The sequence below is a fragment of the Mus pahari genome, chromosome 21, assembly GCF_900095145.1.
Source record: "Mus pahari chromosome 21, PAHARI_EIJ_v1.1, whole genome shotgun sequence".
In the NCBI taxonomy this organism is placed as follows: Eukaryota; Metazoa; Chordata; class Mammalia; order Rodentia; family Muridae; genus Mus; species Mus pahari.
Window position 1 is genome coordinate 20,433,197 of NC_034610.1, and position 14,804 is coordinate 20,448,000.

At 54.1% G+C, this 14,804-nt stretch overlaps 1 protein-coding gene across 1 annotated transcript; it reads right to left on the reverse strand.

The window, feature by feature from the left end:
* Positions 1-3,449: 3,449 nt before the first annotated feature.
* Positions 3,450-10,085, reverse strand: Sstr5 (somatostatin receptor 5). Its single transcript, XM_021221663.1, has 2 exons — positions 9,920-10,085; positions 3,450-5,885 (listed from the first exon to the last, which is right to left on the reverse strand). The coding sequence occupies exon 2, from the start codon at positions 5,845-5,847 to the stop codon at positions 4,759-4,761; it is 1,089 nt and encodes a 362-aa protein (XP_021077322.1). The 5' UTR covers positions 5,848-5,885; positions 9,920-10,085; the 3' UTR covers positions 3,450-4,758.
* Positions 10,086-14,804: the final 4,719 nt, after the last annotated feature.

The following is a 14,804-nucleotide window of genomic DNA, read 5'->3' on the forward strand; positions in this document are numbered from 1 at the left end:
TCTATTCTTGACCTCGTGGCTCTGCCCCTTCTGGGCATCTTAAGCCAATGAAATCACAGAGTATCTTCCTATCTCCACCCCTATCCCCCTCCTTCCCCCTCCATTTCATCTCTCCTTTTTGGGACAGCATCTCTTTCTGTATCTGAGATTGGCCTCAAAATTGTGATTCTCAAGGCTGGGGAGATGACTTGGTGGTTAAGAGAGCTTGCTGTTCTTGCACAGGACCTGAGTTCTGTTCCCAAAGCCTATGTCAGGAGCCTGCAACCACCTGTAGCTCCAGCTCCAGTTTGGATGTTCTCTTGCATCCACTGGCATCTGCACACGTGTTATGTGTGCCAGTACACACACACACACACACACACACACACTGAGATCAGGTCTCATGTAATCCAGACTGGCATTGAACACACCATGTAGTTGAGGCTGGCCTTGAACACACCATACTTGAGGCTGGTCTTGAGCTCCTGGTTCCTGGTCCTCCTCCTACCATCACCCAATTGCTAGGGTTAGGTCTATGCAAGCATATCTGGTTTATGCACTGTCAAGTCCAAACAATGACACAGTCCACATGCCTGCCAAACATGAAGCATGCCTTAGATGCAATAGGGCGCTGGTCAGGATATGCTGACTCCTGTCATGGATGAACCTTGGGGACACTGCTTGTGTGATAAGTCGGCAATGGGACAACGATTGCATGCACATAAGGATCTTGCTGAAGTGTGATCCACTGACAGGAAATACAGGGCATTACTAGGGGCCGTGGGATGGAGCACAGCTGGGCGGAAGGAGCAGCATCCCTGACTTGTTCTAGGAAACCTACTTGGGGCTGAATTAGGAGCAAGGACGCAGACATCTGAGGTAATAGGCTTGTCCACTGACTCCTCAGAAGCTTCATGCTTTGTGGGAGGGAGGAGAATCAGGGGCCGGATGGACAGGTGTCCCCTCCAATGATCAGAGTGGAAGGTCACATATCTTCAGCTTGCCTGCCCAGTCTCACCCTTCGCACTGGCCTGTTCTCACTCTGCATGGTGATGGACCCTTTTAGCTGTGCCTGACTGGAAATCCCAGGGGGCTTCAGGAAGGCGAGCGGGTGGAGGCCACTGTCCCTGGCTGTTCCTGCATGGGACCTCTCTCTTTTATTCTCTTCTGGATCTGATGATTCTGTTCCTGTCTTCTGTCTCAGCACACACAGCTCCCATCGTTTCTAGAGGCATCATGTGTCCTTCCATGAAACCTTTCTATTGTCACTCCATGGAGAAGCCCCTGTTTCCCATCACAGAGGACAGGATCCCACGAAACATGGAGACAGGTCCTGAAGTGTGTGTGTGGGGGGAGACAGAAGAGACTGAATGACCATCACCAGCCCCGCTCTCTTGAGATCTTTCGGTGCCTCCAACTTAGTCGTACAATAGTGTCCCCAGCCACCCGGGCCAGTGGTAGCCTGGCGTCTGTACTCACTGACCTGTCCTTCTTCCCTAGGACACCTGAAGTGGTGCCTGATAGGAACAACCCAGAATCTGCCCTGGGAACCCTGACATCACTCCTGCTGACAGAGCGTGGGTAGAGGAGTCGCCGTGACACGGCTCTATTAAGGGGAGTTTCATTGTTAGCTCCATTTCCAGGCTGCGCCTCACCCAGGCGGGCAAACAGTCATCTCCTGTCCCCCTCTCCATCCTCGACTCTGCCCCACAGGCTGGACTTCCTGGGCAGGGTCACTCTGTCACTAAACCCAGTGTCCAATAAAGCTCACGGATGCAGACAGAGCCATAAAGTAGATCAGCAGATCGCCACCGTGGCCCCAGGACGTTTGCTTTGTGCCACCCCTACAACTCCCCGTGGCTCCAGTGGAGGAAACCTCAGCTCTTAGTGTCCAGGGCCCATGGCTCTCCTGGACACCCTTCAGACCTTTAATACAGGTGCCTCTGGGTCCTGTCTCCTGCTAGGACCATACCATTCATACCAGTCAAGTTCGAGCTGCATAGAACCTTCCAGAATATTCCACATATTTCTCAATCCTGAGTCTTTCCCTACCTTGCACCCTAGTCAGAAACCACTCTGGTGTTATTACCCGAACCCTTACCAGGCACCCTCTTGGAAGCTCCATCTTCCTCATCCAGCTTGCCTACGTCACATCTTGTCCTGTTCCTGGTAGCCTAACATCTGTATACTATGCACACACTGGCTCTTGCCTTCTCCAGTGGCCCATCCTCACTTGCGGGGGTCCATGATGAGGCCCTTGAGGCAGAGTTGGAATTGCACATATTCCTCTTTCTTGCTGCAACCTATCCCTGACACTCCTGCCTATTCTGGCAGGAGGGTGAGCTTTCCTGTGCTTTTTTTTTTTTTTTAAAGATTTATTTATTTATTATATGTAAGCACACTGTAGCTGTCTTCAGACACTCCAGAAGAGGGCGTCAGATCTTGTTACGGATGGTTATTAGCCACCATGTGGTGGCTGGGATTTGAACTCCAGACCTTTGGAAGAGCAGTCGGGTGCTCTTACCCACTGAGCCATCTCACCAGCCCCCTTTCCTGTGCTTCTTGACTCCTGAGATCTCACATGCATGGTTCTCTCTGCCAGAGCACTCTTTCAGCCTCGCTGCAGGGAGCAGAGGACTGACTGTGCTGGCCCATGGGGTCAGTACAGTAGAGCCACCAGGGAGGCTTGAGAAGAGGAGTTGTGTACCAGTAGTTTGGGTCTGGGGGCAGGGATGGTATGCACTTGACCAGGGCAGGAGAAAAGGTCCCAAGAGTGTGGCCACACTGCAGCCATGTTGGGGTGTGAGGATGGAGTGGGGTACAGGCTCTCTTGGGGCTGGGTTCTGGATGCTGCTGCCTGCCATATGGGGCTTCAGGGCTGGCAAGGTGGAGAACAGGGTGCGTAGAGGTATAAGGGAAGCTCTACCAAGGATAATCTAAGAAGCACCCTCAAGCCCTCAATCCCTAGGTCTGGCTTCATGGGGCATGTTGGTCCCTTAGCTCCCTTCAGGACAGTGCTGGCTGACTATCACATCTGTACTCCTGAGGGCACTCTTGCCTGGTCAGGAACCCCCTTTGTCAAAACCAATGACTGATCTGAGCCCTCTGCTAATTCTCCTGGGCCACTTAGTATGGGTCCCCTTTACCACATGATCCCACATGGGCAGAGGCAGGGGGTAAGCGGCCTCAGTTTCCCCTTTACCACATGATCCCACGTGGGCAGAGGCTGGGGTAAGCAGCCTCAGTTTCCTCTGGACACTTCCTCCTCCTCGGGATGCTGACATGGTGGTCAGGGTGGACTCTGCTACCAGCTCCTGAGAACCAAGGTCAGAACCACCAGCTGGATTGCCTTCACCTGCCTTGCCAGGGTCAGTTCTCAGGGAGCTGGTGACACTGCACCTTGTAGGGCTCTCTGCTTTAAGCTGGCTTCGCTTGGTTGCACGGACAGTACTTACTTTGGAAGAGAACGTAACAGCTCATTTTCTAATTTACTCAGAGGCAGGTTGTGGAGCACAAGATCCCTCAGTATGAGGGATGAGCTTACAGGGCTGGCATCTGCCTGGGGAGGGGTCACATTTGAGACAGAGCAGCCCCCACAGCCTCCCCTCTGCCCAGTCCTGCTGTCCTGGCCTCTGCACCCTCCCAGGGAGCCAGGCATGCCAGGCAGGGCAGCCCAGAGCGGAAGAATAAATAGTAGGATTAACTTCATTCTCCAGCCCTGGGGACACCATGGCAAAATGTGGACATGGGGGCTTTGAGCGCAGTCTGGGTCTGGTGTAGAGAAGCTGCTGAGGTGGGATCACAGATTCCCCAGGGACTTGGCCCTCCCTGGCATTGGCTGGCATTTGCACTCTCTCGCATGGTAGGTCTTTCCAGGCTCTGCTATTTGTTCCTGCCTGCTACCTGCTCACCCTTCTCCTTCTCCAGGGACAGAGACCCAGCAACCTGCCTTAAAGAGACGGAAGTCTGTTAAGTCCCCTGTGTGTCCTCGTAGTCTCTTAGTCCCAGGGAAGCCTCAGTAGAACCTTTTCCCAGGGCCACTGTAACTGGGCCACTCTGCAGAGACCAGATGGTGGTGTGTCCATTCTCTCCCCAGTCTTCACCATGTGTCTGCCCCACCTACCTGCTCCCATCATAAAGGCCAAGGCCTTGCTTTTCCCTGTGCTGGAGAAAGATGGGGAGCAGCCAGAATAGGGCCCCAGGGCTTCATCTCTGCTGCCCAAGGGTCAGTGCGGCTTTGTTAAAACTGTCGCCTCAAAGTACATGTAGCTGCAGGATCGCAGAGGCTGGGGCTGAACACACATGGATACCTTTCATTTGTCTTCCACGCTGACCAGAACATGGAACAGTGGCTGAGGGCCAGCAGGCCAGCACGGCTTCAGGGTGGATAGTGACCAACACACATCAATAGTCTACAAGAGAGTCAATCACTCTTGGCTCTCTTCTGGAAAATTGCTTCTTGGCCTGAGAGGCTGACAAGAATTATGCCACAGTACGGGTGAAGGTGCCTGAATATTTCCAGGGGCAAAATCCAGCCCTTTCTCTCTGCTGAGCCTATCACATGGTCTCCAAACTCTCAGACCCTGGTCTAGCAGAACGTTTTGGTGAGAGAGATGATCAGTCACCCACGGCTTAGCCGCAGACAGCTGTCTTCACGCTGCCACCAAGAGGAGTCCAACTTGTAGGCCTGGGGGCGAGTGCATCTCAGCAAACTCTCACATCCCAGGAGACAACACCACAGAGGCCCCCGCAGGACTCCCCCAGGTGTCACTGGGACACTCAAAGCCTGCTGGTCTGCATGAGCCCATTGGCCTCACAGCTACGTGTGGGCAGTGTGACCTGTGGCCGCCCACTCTTGTCTGGCCGTGGCTCTATGGCATCTGCATCCTCCATACCATATCCTCGACGTAGGCACAGAGCCTTCCGGAAACTCTGGCGGAAGTTATCGGAGAGAAAGCCATAGAGCAGGGGGTTGGCGCAGCTATTGGCATAAGACAGGACCACCACAAAGAAGTAGAGGCCGGCAGAGGTGGGCTCCTCGGGCAGCGTGAAGGCCAGGTTGACGATGTTGACAATGAAGAAAGGCAGCCAGCAGCCCACGAACACCAGCACCACTACCACCACCATGCGAGTCACCTTGCGTTCTGAGCGCCTCCGCCGCGAGGAGCCCACGCGCATACCTGCAGCCTTCACCTTCACTACAATGAGCAGATAGCACAAGCAGATGACCAGCAGGGGCCCAAAGAAGCCCAGCACAGATGTGTAAGTGATGAAGGCTGCTCCCCACAGCCCCACGGGCTCCGGCCAGCTCAGGTTGCAGGTGCCCCAGCCCTCCTGGACATCCGCGAAGACCAAGAGTGGCAGAGACATGAGCAGCGAGAAGACCCAGACGGCAGCGCTGGCCAGCTTGGCTACCCGTGGGCGACGCCACCGGGCTGAGCGGAGAGGGTGGACCACGGCCAGGTAGCGGTCAACACTCATGACCGTCAGGCAGAAGATACTGGTGAACTGGTTGATGCCGTCCAGCGTCATGACCAGGCGGCACAAGAAGGAGCCAAAGGGCCAGTAGGAGACGGCATTCTGCGTGGCCAGGAAAGGGAGCCCCAACATAAACAACACGTCAGCCACGGCCAGGTTCAGGATGTACACGTTAGTAACCGTCTTCATCTTGGCGTACCGCAACACCACATAGATGACCAGTGTGTTTCCACCCAGTCCCACGGTGCATACCAACAAGTAGAGCACAGGCACTAATACCGCCCGGGCTCCCATGGGCGACACCGGGTCCACTAGTGACCAGTTATGGCTACCGCCGGAAGCAGCTGAGGCATTCCAGCGAGGTGTGGAAGCCAAAGAGAGGGGCTCCATGCCGTCAGCTTCAGGCCGATGCCAGAGCACGTGTGTCTCTGCAAGAGAAGAGGACATCGCTAGTGGGCACGTTCAGGCGTTCCTTCCTCCAGTCGTCCCCAGCCCGGCTGCCCGGCGGCGATGGGTAAACACCTTTAGTCACGTTCAACCTGACTGGGAATCACATTAAGCAAATTGTTTGGAAAACAGCTAGACAGGAGGAAGAAGCCACTGCGGGGACAGGAGGATGGGGGGCTCAGTGAGCCAAGAGGGGCACTGTCTGTTGATACGGTTATTCCAGGGGCTGCCCTGTGACCCACAACCCATGACTTCCCTGGCTCGGCCTCTGTTCTGCTATCCAGCACTCTTTCCAAAACCTCTCAGAGCCCTGAGGGGCAGCATTTCAGGAGGGGTGCTAAGGACATGACCTGGAAAGCCAAGGGGAGAGTGGCCGACCGCGGACTGGCCAGGAAAGGGTGAAGCAGAATAAGTTAACTAGCATGCCTTGAGCATGTTTCAGTAAGAGCAAGATATTTGAGTAAAGCATGGATAAAATATTACGAGGAGTGAGGGGTAAAGAGAACAGTTCTCACCCCTCCCCCACACAAACGTTTCAAGTCACAGACTTCGGGCATGAAAAGTGTAGTCATTGGCCAGGAGAGGCAGCTCATCTGGTAAGAGTGCAGACTGTTCTTGCAGAGGACCCACTCTTTATTCCCAGCGCTTAGGCAGCTCACAACTGCCCATAACTCTAGCTCCAGGGGATCTGATACCTCTGGCTGCCATGAACATCTGTACTTAACATGTACACAACCGCACAGAATCAAAAATAAAACAAAAAATCTTTGAAAAATGAAAAATGGAGTCATTTAAATAAACAACTAAGAGAAAAGGAAGCTCACAAAACCCACGACTAACTCTAATCTAGACGTCTAGATAGTGTTGAGGAGAGAATTGTGAAGTAGAATATACAGAGGGGTGCTGAGGAGACGCATCCATGGAAGAGACAGGAAGACCAAACAGGGACCACAAGGATAATGGGGAAGGGTGAGACTTTATCTTGCAGAGAGGATGCCAGATGCCTCCTTCTGGCCAATCATGTCTCTAGTAGGATCAAATCACAATACACCAGCACCTCTGAGCTGCAGAACACTACATAAAGAAAAAACCCAGAAGAACAGCGCAGGTCACACCATGGAAACACTACAAACAGTGAGGATGACAGTTCTATTTCGTCAGCAAAGATAAGAGGCACGTGATAAACCTTATTTAATAAAAAGGCCAAGCGTAGGCCTAGGGATGTAGAGTGATTGCCTAGCATGCATGGTTCAATTCCTAGCAATGCATAAAACAGACGTGTTAGCATAGACCTGCGATTCCAGCACCTGAGAGAGGCCAAGTCAGAGGTTTAGAAGCTCCAGGTCATTCCTGATTACATACTAAGTCTGAGGCGAGCCTGGGATACACGAGACCTGGTATTAAGAGAGGGAAAGGCTGAAGAGATGGCTCAGTGTTTAAGAGCACTGGCTGCCCTTCCAGAGGAACCCAGGTTCGATTCCCAGCACTTAACAAGACAGCTCACAACTGTCTATGACTCAGGTCCCAGGGGATCAAGGCCCTCTGTGGCCTCTGCATGCACAGCACTGCCTGCATGTGGTATATAGATATACATGAGGGCAACATACGCATACACATATAAATAAATACCTTAAAAAGACAATGTTAGAGGAGCTTCCTTGGAGGTCAGTAGGTGGAACTGCTCATTGGCTCACAGAGGCTGGCTCACAGAGGCTGGCTCACAGAGGCTGGCTCACAGGGGCTGGCTCACAGAGGCTGGCTCACAGGGGCTGGTCTCAGGAAGTGTCTTTATGGCTCTTTAAAAGTTATGCTCACACATCCCATGGACAGCAATGGAGGCCTCTCCTTAAAAGGACCACGGTTTAGAACCAGCCAGGAGTCCTGAAATGTCAGTTCACAAAACCAATATTCATGGAACTGCTGCAGTGACTTGTGGGTTGCCTCTCCCAGAAAGACCAACCAAGGGACATGAAGTGAGCTCAACGAAGCTGATAACTCAGTCCCTGAAGACAGGCTGTCCACGGATGGGGGGAAGGGCACTGTCCACGGATGGGGGAAGGGCTGGTGGGCTCAGTCCCTGAAGACAGGCTGTCCACAGATGGGGGGAAGGGCGCTGTCCACAGATGGGGGAAGGGCACTGTCCACAGATAAGGGGAAGGGCGCTGTCCACAGATGGGGGGAAGGGTGCTGTCCACGGATGGGGGGAAGGGCGCTGTCCACAGATGGGGGGAAGGGCTGGTGGGCTCCAGCCTCCTGAAGAGGCTCTGGCTTGAGGTAGTAGTTCTTGAACACACATCTGACCTGAAGTCAAGCTCTTAGTTTCTCTGGGCTCCTCTGAGGCAACTCTCTGGCCCACCCCTTCTCACTGCTACCCAGAGCCCTGGAATGGCTTAGCAGGCCACCAGCCCATGCTGCCTGTGCAAACACTACAACTCCCAGACAGTCTCAAAGCTACAAAGAACAAAATAGGCCCTAGAGCTGCGCCTGTCTCTTGGGATATAATTCTGCAAGAACCATTTTTAAAAGAGCAATTTTTTTATTCACAAGAATTACATGTTCAGGGAAAAATTGCTCCCCACCCCCACCCCGGCTGTTTCAATTGTGTGGGGGAGGGGTGAAGGAGGGGGTTTCACATCAGAGTCCAATCAAAGACCTGCTTAGCCACCCCCATCGATGTCATGTCCCCAGTAGTGCTGGCCCTGCCCACCTCACCCTAGTACCTGCCCTGTGATCTTTGAGACCTTGATGTCCGACTGGACCCTGATGCATCTGGAGATGCAACTGTCAAATCGTGTTAATTGCAGTGGGCAGGGGTGGGATGGGGTGGGGGTGTGGCTCCAGCCCTATCCTCAGCAGAGCAGGAGAGGGCTGGAGCCACACCCCCACCCCATCCCACCCCTGCCCACTGCAATTAACAACCCCCCTCTTGCTGCCTTTTCCCAAATACACTCCACCTCAGAACACTTCTGGAGGAAGCCTGGGCCAAGGCAGGGGGAAAGTTAGGCAGGTGGACCAACAGGGAGGCCAGGATTTCACAAACCCATCGAAGAGGTTCAATGGGTCTCCCTGCCCTGAAGAAAGCTATTTCCATTTCCAGTCCCTTTCCTCAGAAATCTGAGCCTTTATGTTATGGGGAACCCAATGTCCGCTTATGGTTGGTCATTGCTGCTACTGGAGACTCCAGTGCATCCCACCTGACCCTGCGACACATTCTGTTGCTCAGCAACAGTTGCAACATCTGACTTCGGGCACCTGGGTTCTAGTTTTCATAACCCTAAGTCACACAAATGATGGCAGGGACGGGAAGGACCTTGAACATCAAAGAAAGTTCTAGGACATTCTCCATCCCACGTAGAGGAGCGTTATGACTGGAGGACTGGGGGACTCATGAGATAGAAGTGCCCCGCCATGGCCATGTGGGGATTGGATTCCCAGAGGGAAGGGGTGTACCCAGATTTCCCGCTCTGGTGCGAACAATCCTGGGGAACTCAGATCCCGCCAGGGCGTCTATACGTGCCAGGCCACAGCCCCATGGTTGACACCACTCTGCCGGCCGCGCGGAGGACCCACATGCGGACGCTGCTGCTCCTCCCCGACCGTCCCCCACCCTCGGCGTCCAGCTGCAGACCTCCTAGCCTTCCTGATGTTATCTCTGCGCCCTCCCACTTTCCCTCCGAGACCGTGGTTCTGGGGCCTCTGGGCTCACCCAGTTCACAACCCTCCCTGGCACAGGGCGCGCGCGCCATGGAGAGACGAGGGGCGCATAGGCAGAGGGAGATGTCTGGGTCCTTTGTGGCTTCTGACCTGACCCAAGCACACCGGGAGGCCTCCGAGTCTCCGAGACAGAGGCAAAGGGATGCAGCTCCGAGGTTGGGGAGCAGACGCGAGAGAGGCTGGGGCAGAGGCAGGTGAGCCCCGTAGATGCCCAGAGGAGCTTGGGAGGTGCAAGCAGGGGGCGAAAGGCGGGACCCCAGGCCTGGGCTGCGCGTAGAGACAGTGGGAAGAAGCGACAGACCTGTGCAGGACAGGATGCCCACGCCGGGGCAGATGAGGCGGAGGTACTTCGCGGTTAGGCAGCGCCCTCGAGCTCAAAGAGCAGAGCGCTCTCTCGATTGCGGTAAGAAGTCGGCGCCCGCCCTCAGGCTAGGGGGAGGGAGAGGGTGGAGGAGATCGAGGGGGCGGGGCTAAGCCAGGTCGGGCGAGAGGCTCCGGTGGGGTGGGGTGGTGAGGCAGGGTAGAAAGGGCGAGCTCCCATGGCCAGGTCGAGAATGGGGTTTCCGGGAGGATTCGGGGGTCGGGGCAGTGGAGTCAGGTTGCCTGGGTGGACTCTTGTCTAGCCACCTGATGCCCCAAGTCACCTAAGTCTACCAGTTTCTGAGACCTTTGTGCAGCCCTTGTGTGGTCCACAGTGACTTAGACCACGCCTCCATCCCATCCTTTTTCCAACCACCAGTTTGAGCTGTGACTGGAAGCTTAGGGCTAAAGGGAGTCCCTCTGATGCCTGCAGAGTCTGAGTCCTTACTCCTGAGAGAAGACTGGTGGCCTATAGCGATGTCTGAGGTGAGGTTCCGAGAGCAGAGGGAAGGCAGTGGGAATCCTCAAGGCAGAGTGTGGCCCCTGAACAGGCAGGGGTGAGCCTGAGTCTGTGCTTCCCACCAGGCCCCAGGCTTTGAGAAGCTGCTCACAGAAGAGTTGCTGACTCTAACAAGAGTTGAGTGTCTGCCTCCTCTGGAGCTAGGGACAGTGGCTCTCCCAGCAGCTCTGTGGCTCATAGCTGGCACACAATTCAGTTCTTTAACGTGATCTGAAATTCTGCAGTAGCACCAAGGACAGCTGACACACATCCAGTGACACACCTGGCCACTGGGAGTCAGCTACATACTGCTTGTCCTGGGGTGGGGGTGCTTTAGCTGTTCAGGTAGGTGGTGCCTGAGTGCATTCTCTCTCTCTCTCTCTCTCTCTCTCTCTCTCTCTCTCTCTCTCTCTCTCTCTCTCTGCCATTCTATTCTATGGTTTTTTCCATGGAACTTGGATTAGGTTTGTAATGGAGAGAGCTCAACTGCTTAGCAGTGGCCCATGCTCCAGCTCCTCATGGTACTCCTTCACAGCCAGATTTGGACTCCACATTTAGGAAGAGCTCAACCTTTCCTTAGTCCTAAGCCCCATCTCCTTAGTGACTGTCAGCTTCCTGAGGAGGCTGCCCAGATCCTGCCACAAGGACACCTCAACGGTTCTGCAGACTGGGGTGGGGTGGGGTGGGGTCCTCTCTGGCTTCAGATAACAGCTGTTAGTCCATTGCCTCTAGGGGCTGATGGCTGCCTTCTCTGGTGCCTTACAGGGTACATCGAGGCAGATTGAGCCACCCCCGGATCCCAGGGTCTCTGCTAGAAACAGGCACAGCGTGAGCAGGGAACCAGATGTTCGAGGTGGTGCGGGAGGTTTTCTGGTGACTGGGGGGGGGGATGAGGAGACAGGCTGGGGTGCAATGGAGTGTCCAGAGCTCTCCGGCTAGGGAGTTAATGTGGGCGTTCATCATCAGGCTTTCTGAACCTTCTCTGTGTTATGTAGGAGACAATTTCTGAGCGCTATCAGTGAGACATACAGCCCTGGGGACAAAAACCATCCGTCCCACAGTGTGTAGCAGAGAGTAATAAACAATAACAAAAATTTTATATAGAAAATTCTAAGGACTGGAGAGACAGCTCAGGAGTTAAGAATACCAACTACAGGACCAAGGTTCTATCCCCAGCACCCACAGTAGCTCAAAACAGTCTTTCTTTACTCTACTTTCAGGGACTCTAATGTCCTTTCTGGCCTCTGGGAGCACCAGACACACATGTAGTACACACACACACACACACACACAGGTACAACACCATACTCATAAATAAAATAATAAAAATTAAGAAATGTTAGACTGTAATAAAGACAAGCAGGAGACTGGGAACCGTCTCCAATGTAGTGTGGTCTACTGAGGAAGAGAATTAGGCAGAAGTCAGCGGACTGAAGGCCCTGGGGTAGCAAGAAGCTCTGTGGCTGAGTGAGGGAGCCGTGACATTGGGGCCGGTCTCAATGTGACTTCTTGTTCTGATCCACAGTTCTGCCTCTACTCCATTCCAGCCACTGTCCCCACTTGTGATTCTCCTCCCAACTGCTGCCCATCACCAGCCCCTCATTTACTCACACTGCTTACTGTAGCCATGTCCAAGATTGGGAGGCAGAGTAGCCAGTTGTGGCCAGAGACCAGCAAAGGAGGCCTCAAGAGGCTGCTTCTAGATAGAACATCTGCCTAGACCCCTCCAACTGGGACAACAGTGACAATAACCCAGATCTCCAACAGATCCCTATTCAGGTTTATCCCCACCTAACCACACCTCAGACTTTATCACCAACAGAGTGTGCAGGGTCCCATGTCTCCAGTTCCCTGGTTTCTGAGCTGGCAAAGACCAAGGCTACCCGCACCTGAAACGCCAGCACACACACCCTCACGACCTTGCTTAGCCACAGTGAGGTTGGCTCCTTCTCAGAGAATTTTCCTCTTATGGAACATGGAGTGACAGGAGCTGGCCTCTGGCTGCCATCTGAACCTGAGGTGCTGCAGGCTTGCCTTTGACCATAGAGCCACCCTAGGGATAGCACTAGTGGGACACAGGCCAGACCAGAGTGGACCTCACTCTCGGAGTCTCATGAGGACTAACTAGGCTGGTCGCTGAGGGGTGTGTGGCAAGACTCATTCCTCACCTTATGGAATTCAGGTCAGCCCCTCCCTGGGGCCCTGTGGCAGCAGGCTCTGAGAAACCACTGTTCCTTCCCTAGGGCAGGCCAGCTCCCACAGGTGTCTGTCCTGTGGCCCAGGGGCAAGCTCTGTCCTATCTTGATGGCCTAAGGTTCTCGAGACAATCAGGTCCCGCTCCACCTTCACAGAGGCAGGTTCCTGGACATCTGTGGGTTGCTTGTCCATATGGGGTCTTAATACAGGAAGGGACCCAAGGCAAGGAGCAAGGGGTGCCCACAGGGACGGGTGAAATAATGGGCCCTAGAGCCCTGGTGGGTCAGTCTCCTTAAAGGAATGTGATATCCAGACATGCTCAGCAAAAGAACCCAGCCTGAGGGCTGGTGAGATGGCTCAGTGGGTAAGAGCACCCGACTGCTCTTCCAAAGGTCCCGAGTTCAAATCCCAGCAACCACATGGTGGCTCACAACCATCTGTAAGGAGATCTGATACCCTCTTCTGGGGTGTCTGAAGACAGCTGCAGTGTACTTACATAAAATAAATAAATAAAATATTTTTTAAAAAAAATCCCAATTTAAAAAAAAAAAAAAAAAAAGAACCCAGCCCGAGAGTCTAGGTTTTGTTTTCAGCTATTTGTTGTGCCTGCCATACACAGAGTTCTGTGCCTCTTGCTTGTTCCCAGATCTGCCTGCTGGCTCTGCTCTGAGTGATGTCTTTCTTGGCCGCCTGGCCTTGTCCAGTCCTCTGCAGAGCCTCCTGTGCAGGTACTAATGGTTACTACCTTCAATTCCACAGGCCAGGCTAAGCGTGGAGCAAGACAACGAGAACAAACCAACCTTCCTGAGCAATGGTGAGGACTCTGGCATGCCATGCACAGTAAATAGAGGGTGAGATACCAGGTCTTTAGGCATCATGAGTCTTTGCTGTGCCCAGGAATGCATTTGGACAGCCTCCCTACTATGCAGCTGGAGAAACTGAGGAACCAGGCAAGGAGCCACATTGACTGAGGTTCCCAATAAGCTGTGTTTTCTGCTGGGACCTTGTGCTAGGGACAAGTCTGTTGGTGGGACAGTTTGAACTGACTATCCTAAGGTTCTCTGTCACTGGGCATCCCCAGGACTCCTCCAGGCTGCAGATACAAAGCAGTTTGATTGACAGGGCAAGTCTCACAGGTCCCACTCCTCACATCCTTTGGAGAAACCTTTGTCTAACTTCCTAGGCCAGGTTCCGGGGAAGTCAGAGGCTGGGTCAGGGTCCTTCTGTATGTGCCCCCCCTCCCATAAGTCACCTCCAAGGAGACTCTTGGGTTCCACTGTGCCTGTGTGATCCCCCTCTCACGAAAGTGGACGCTCCAAGCCCTGGCATCTGCTGCCTCAGTCTTCTTGCCTTCTTCCTCAGCTCGGATCCCTGCCCACTACGTGCCACCACTTTAGGCTGTGACAGAGCAGAGCACAACCATGCTCCTGCTTTCCCCAAAAGACTCTAGGACTCTGCTGTCGAGTGGTTGGCAGCAGAAGGAGACAGCCCCTGGATCGGCCAGGATGCTGGGGCCATCTCGGCCCTCCCGGAGTCCATAATAACACAGAGGTGGCCTGGTGGCAGAAGGAGACAGCCCCTGAATCGGCCAGGATGCTGGGGCCATCTCGGCCCTCCCGGAGTCCATAGTAACACAGAGGTGGCCTGGTGGCTGGAGGCCTGCTTCTGCCACCTTGGTAACCTCTGCTCTGGGCAGGAACACCTTACCTCAGGCTACTGTGCCAAGGAGGAGCAAATCAGGTGAGGCCCTTGTGGGGACACTGCTGAGAGATCCAGCCCAGGGGGAGGATTAACAGCTGCCTGGAGCCATGGCAACGGGACAGTGGCCTCTTGGCCTCCCCAGAGATGGTCCCAAGCACCACTTGTGGGGACCTCTACTCCTGAGACCCACACCTCTGACACCTGGTCAGAGGCTGCTCAGTGGCGGCCAGGTACAAAGCTCTTCCCCTTGACCCCTGACTAGAAGAGGCCTGGATGCCCTGAGGCTCTGGTTATTCATGAGCAATAGAGGCTAACTCTAGTCAGATATTCTGGGCTTCTCATGCTACCTCTGATTGCACCCCATGCCTAATGTACCCAACTTTCATTTCAAATAAATCCCTTATTAGCATCAGTGGGCCTTCCTTTGGGG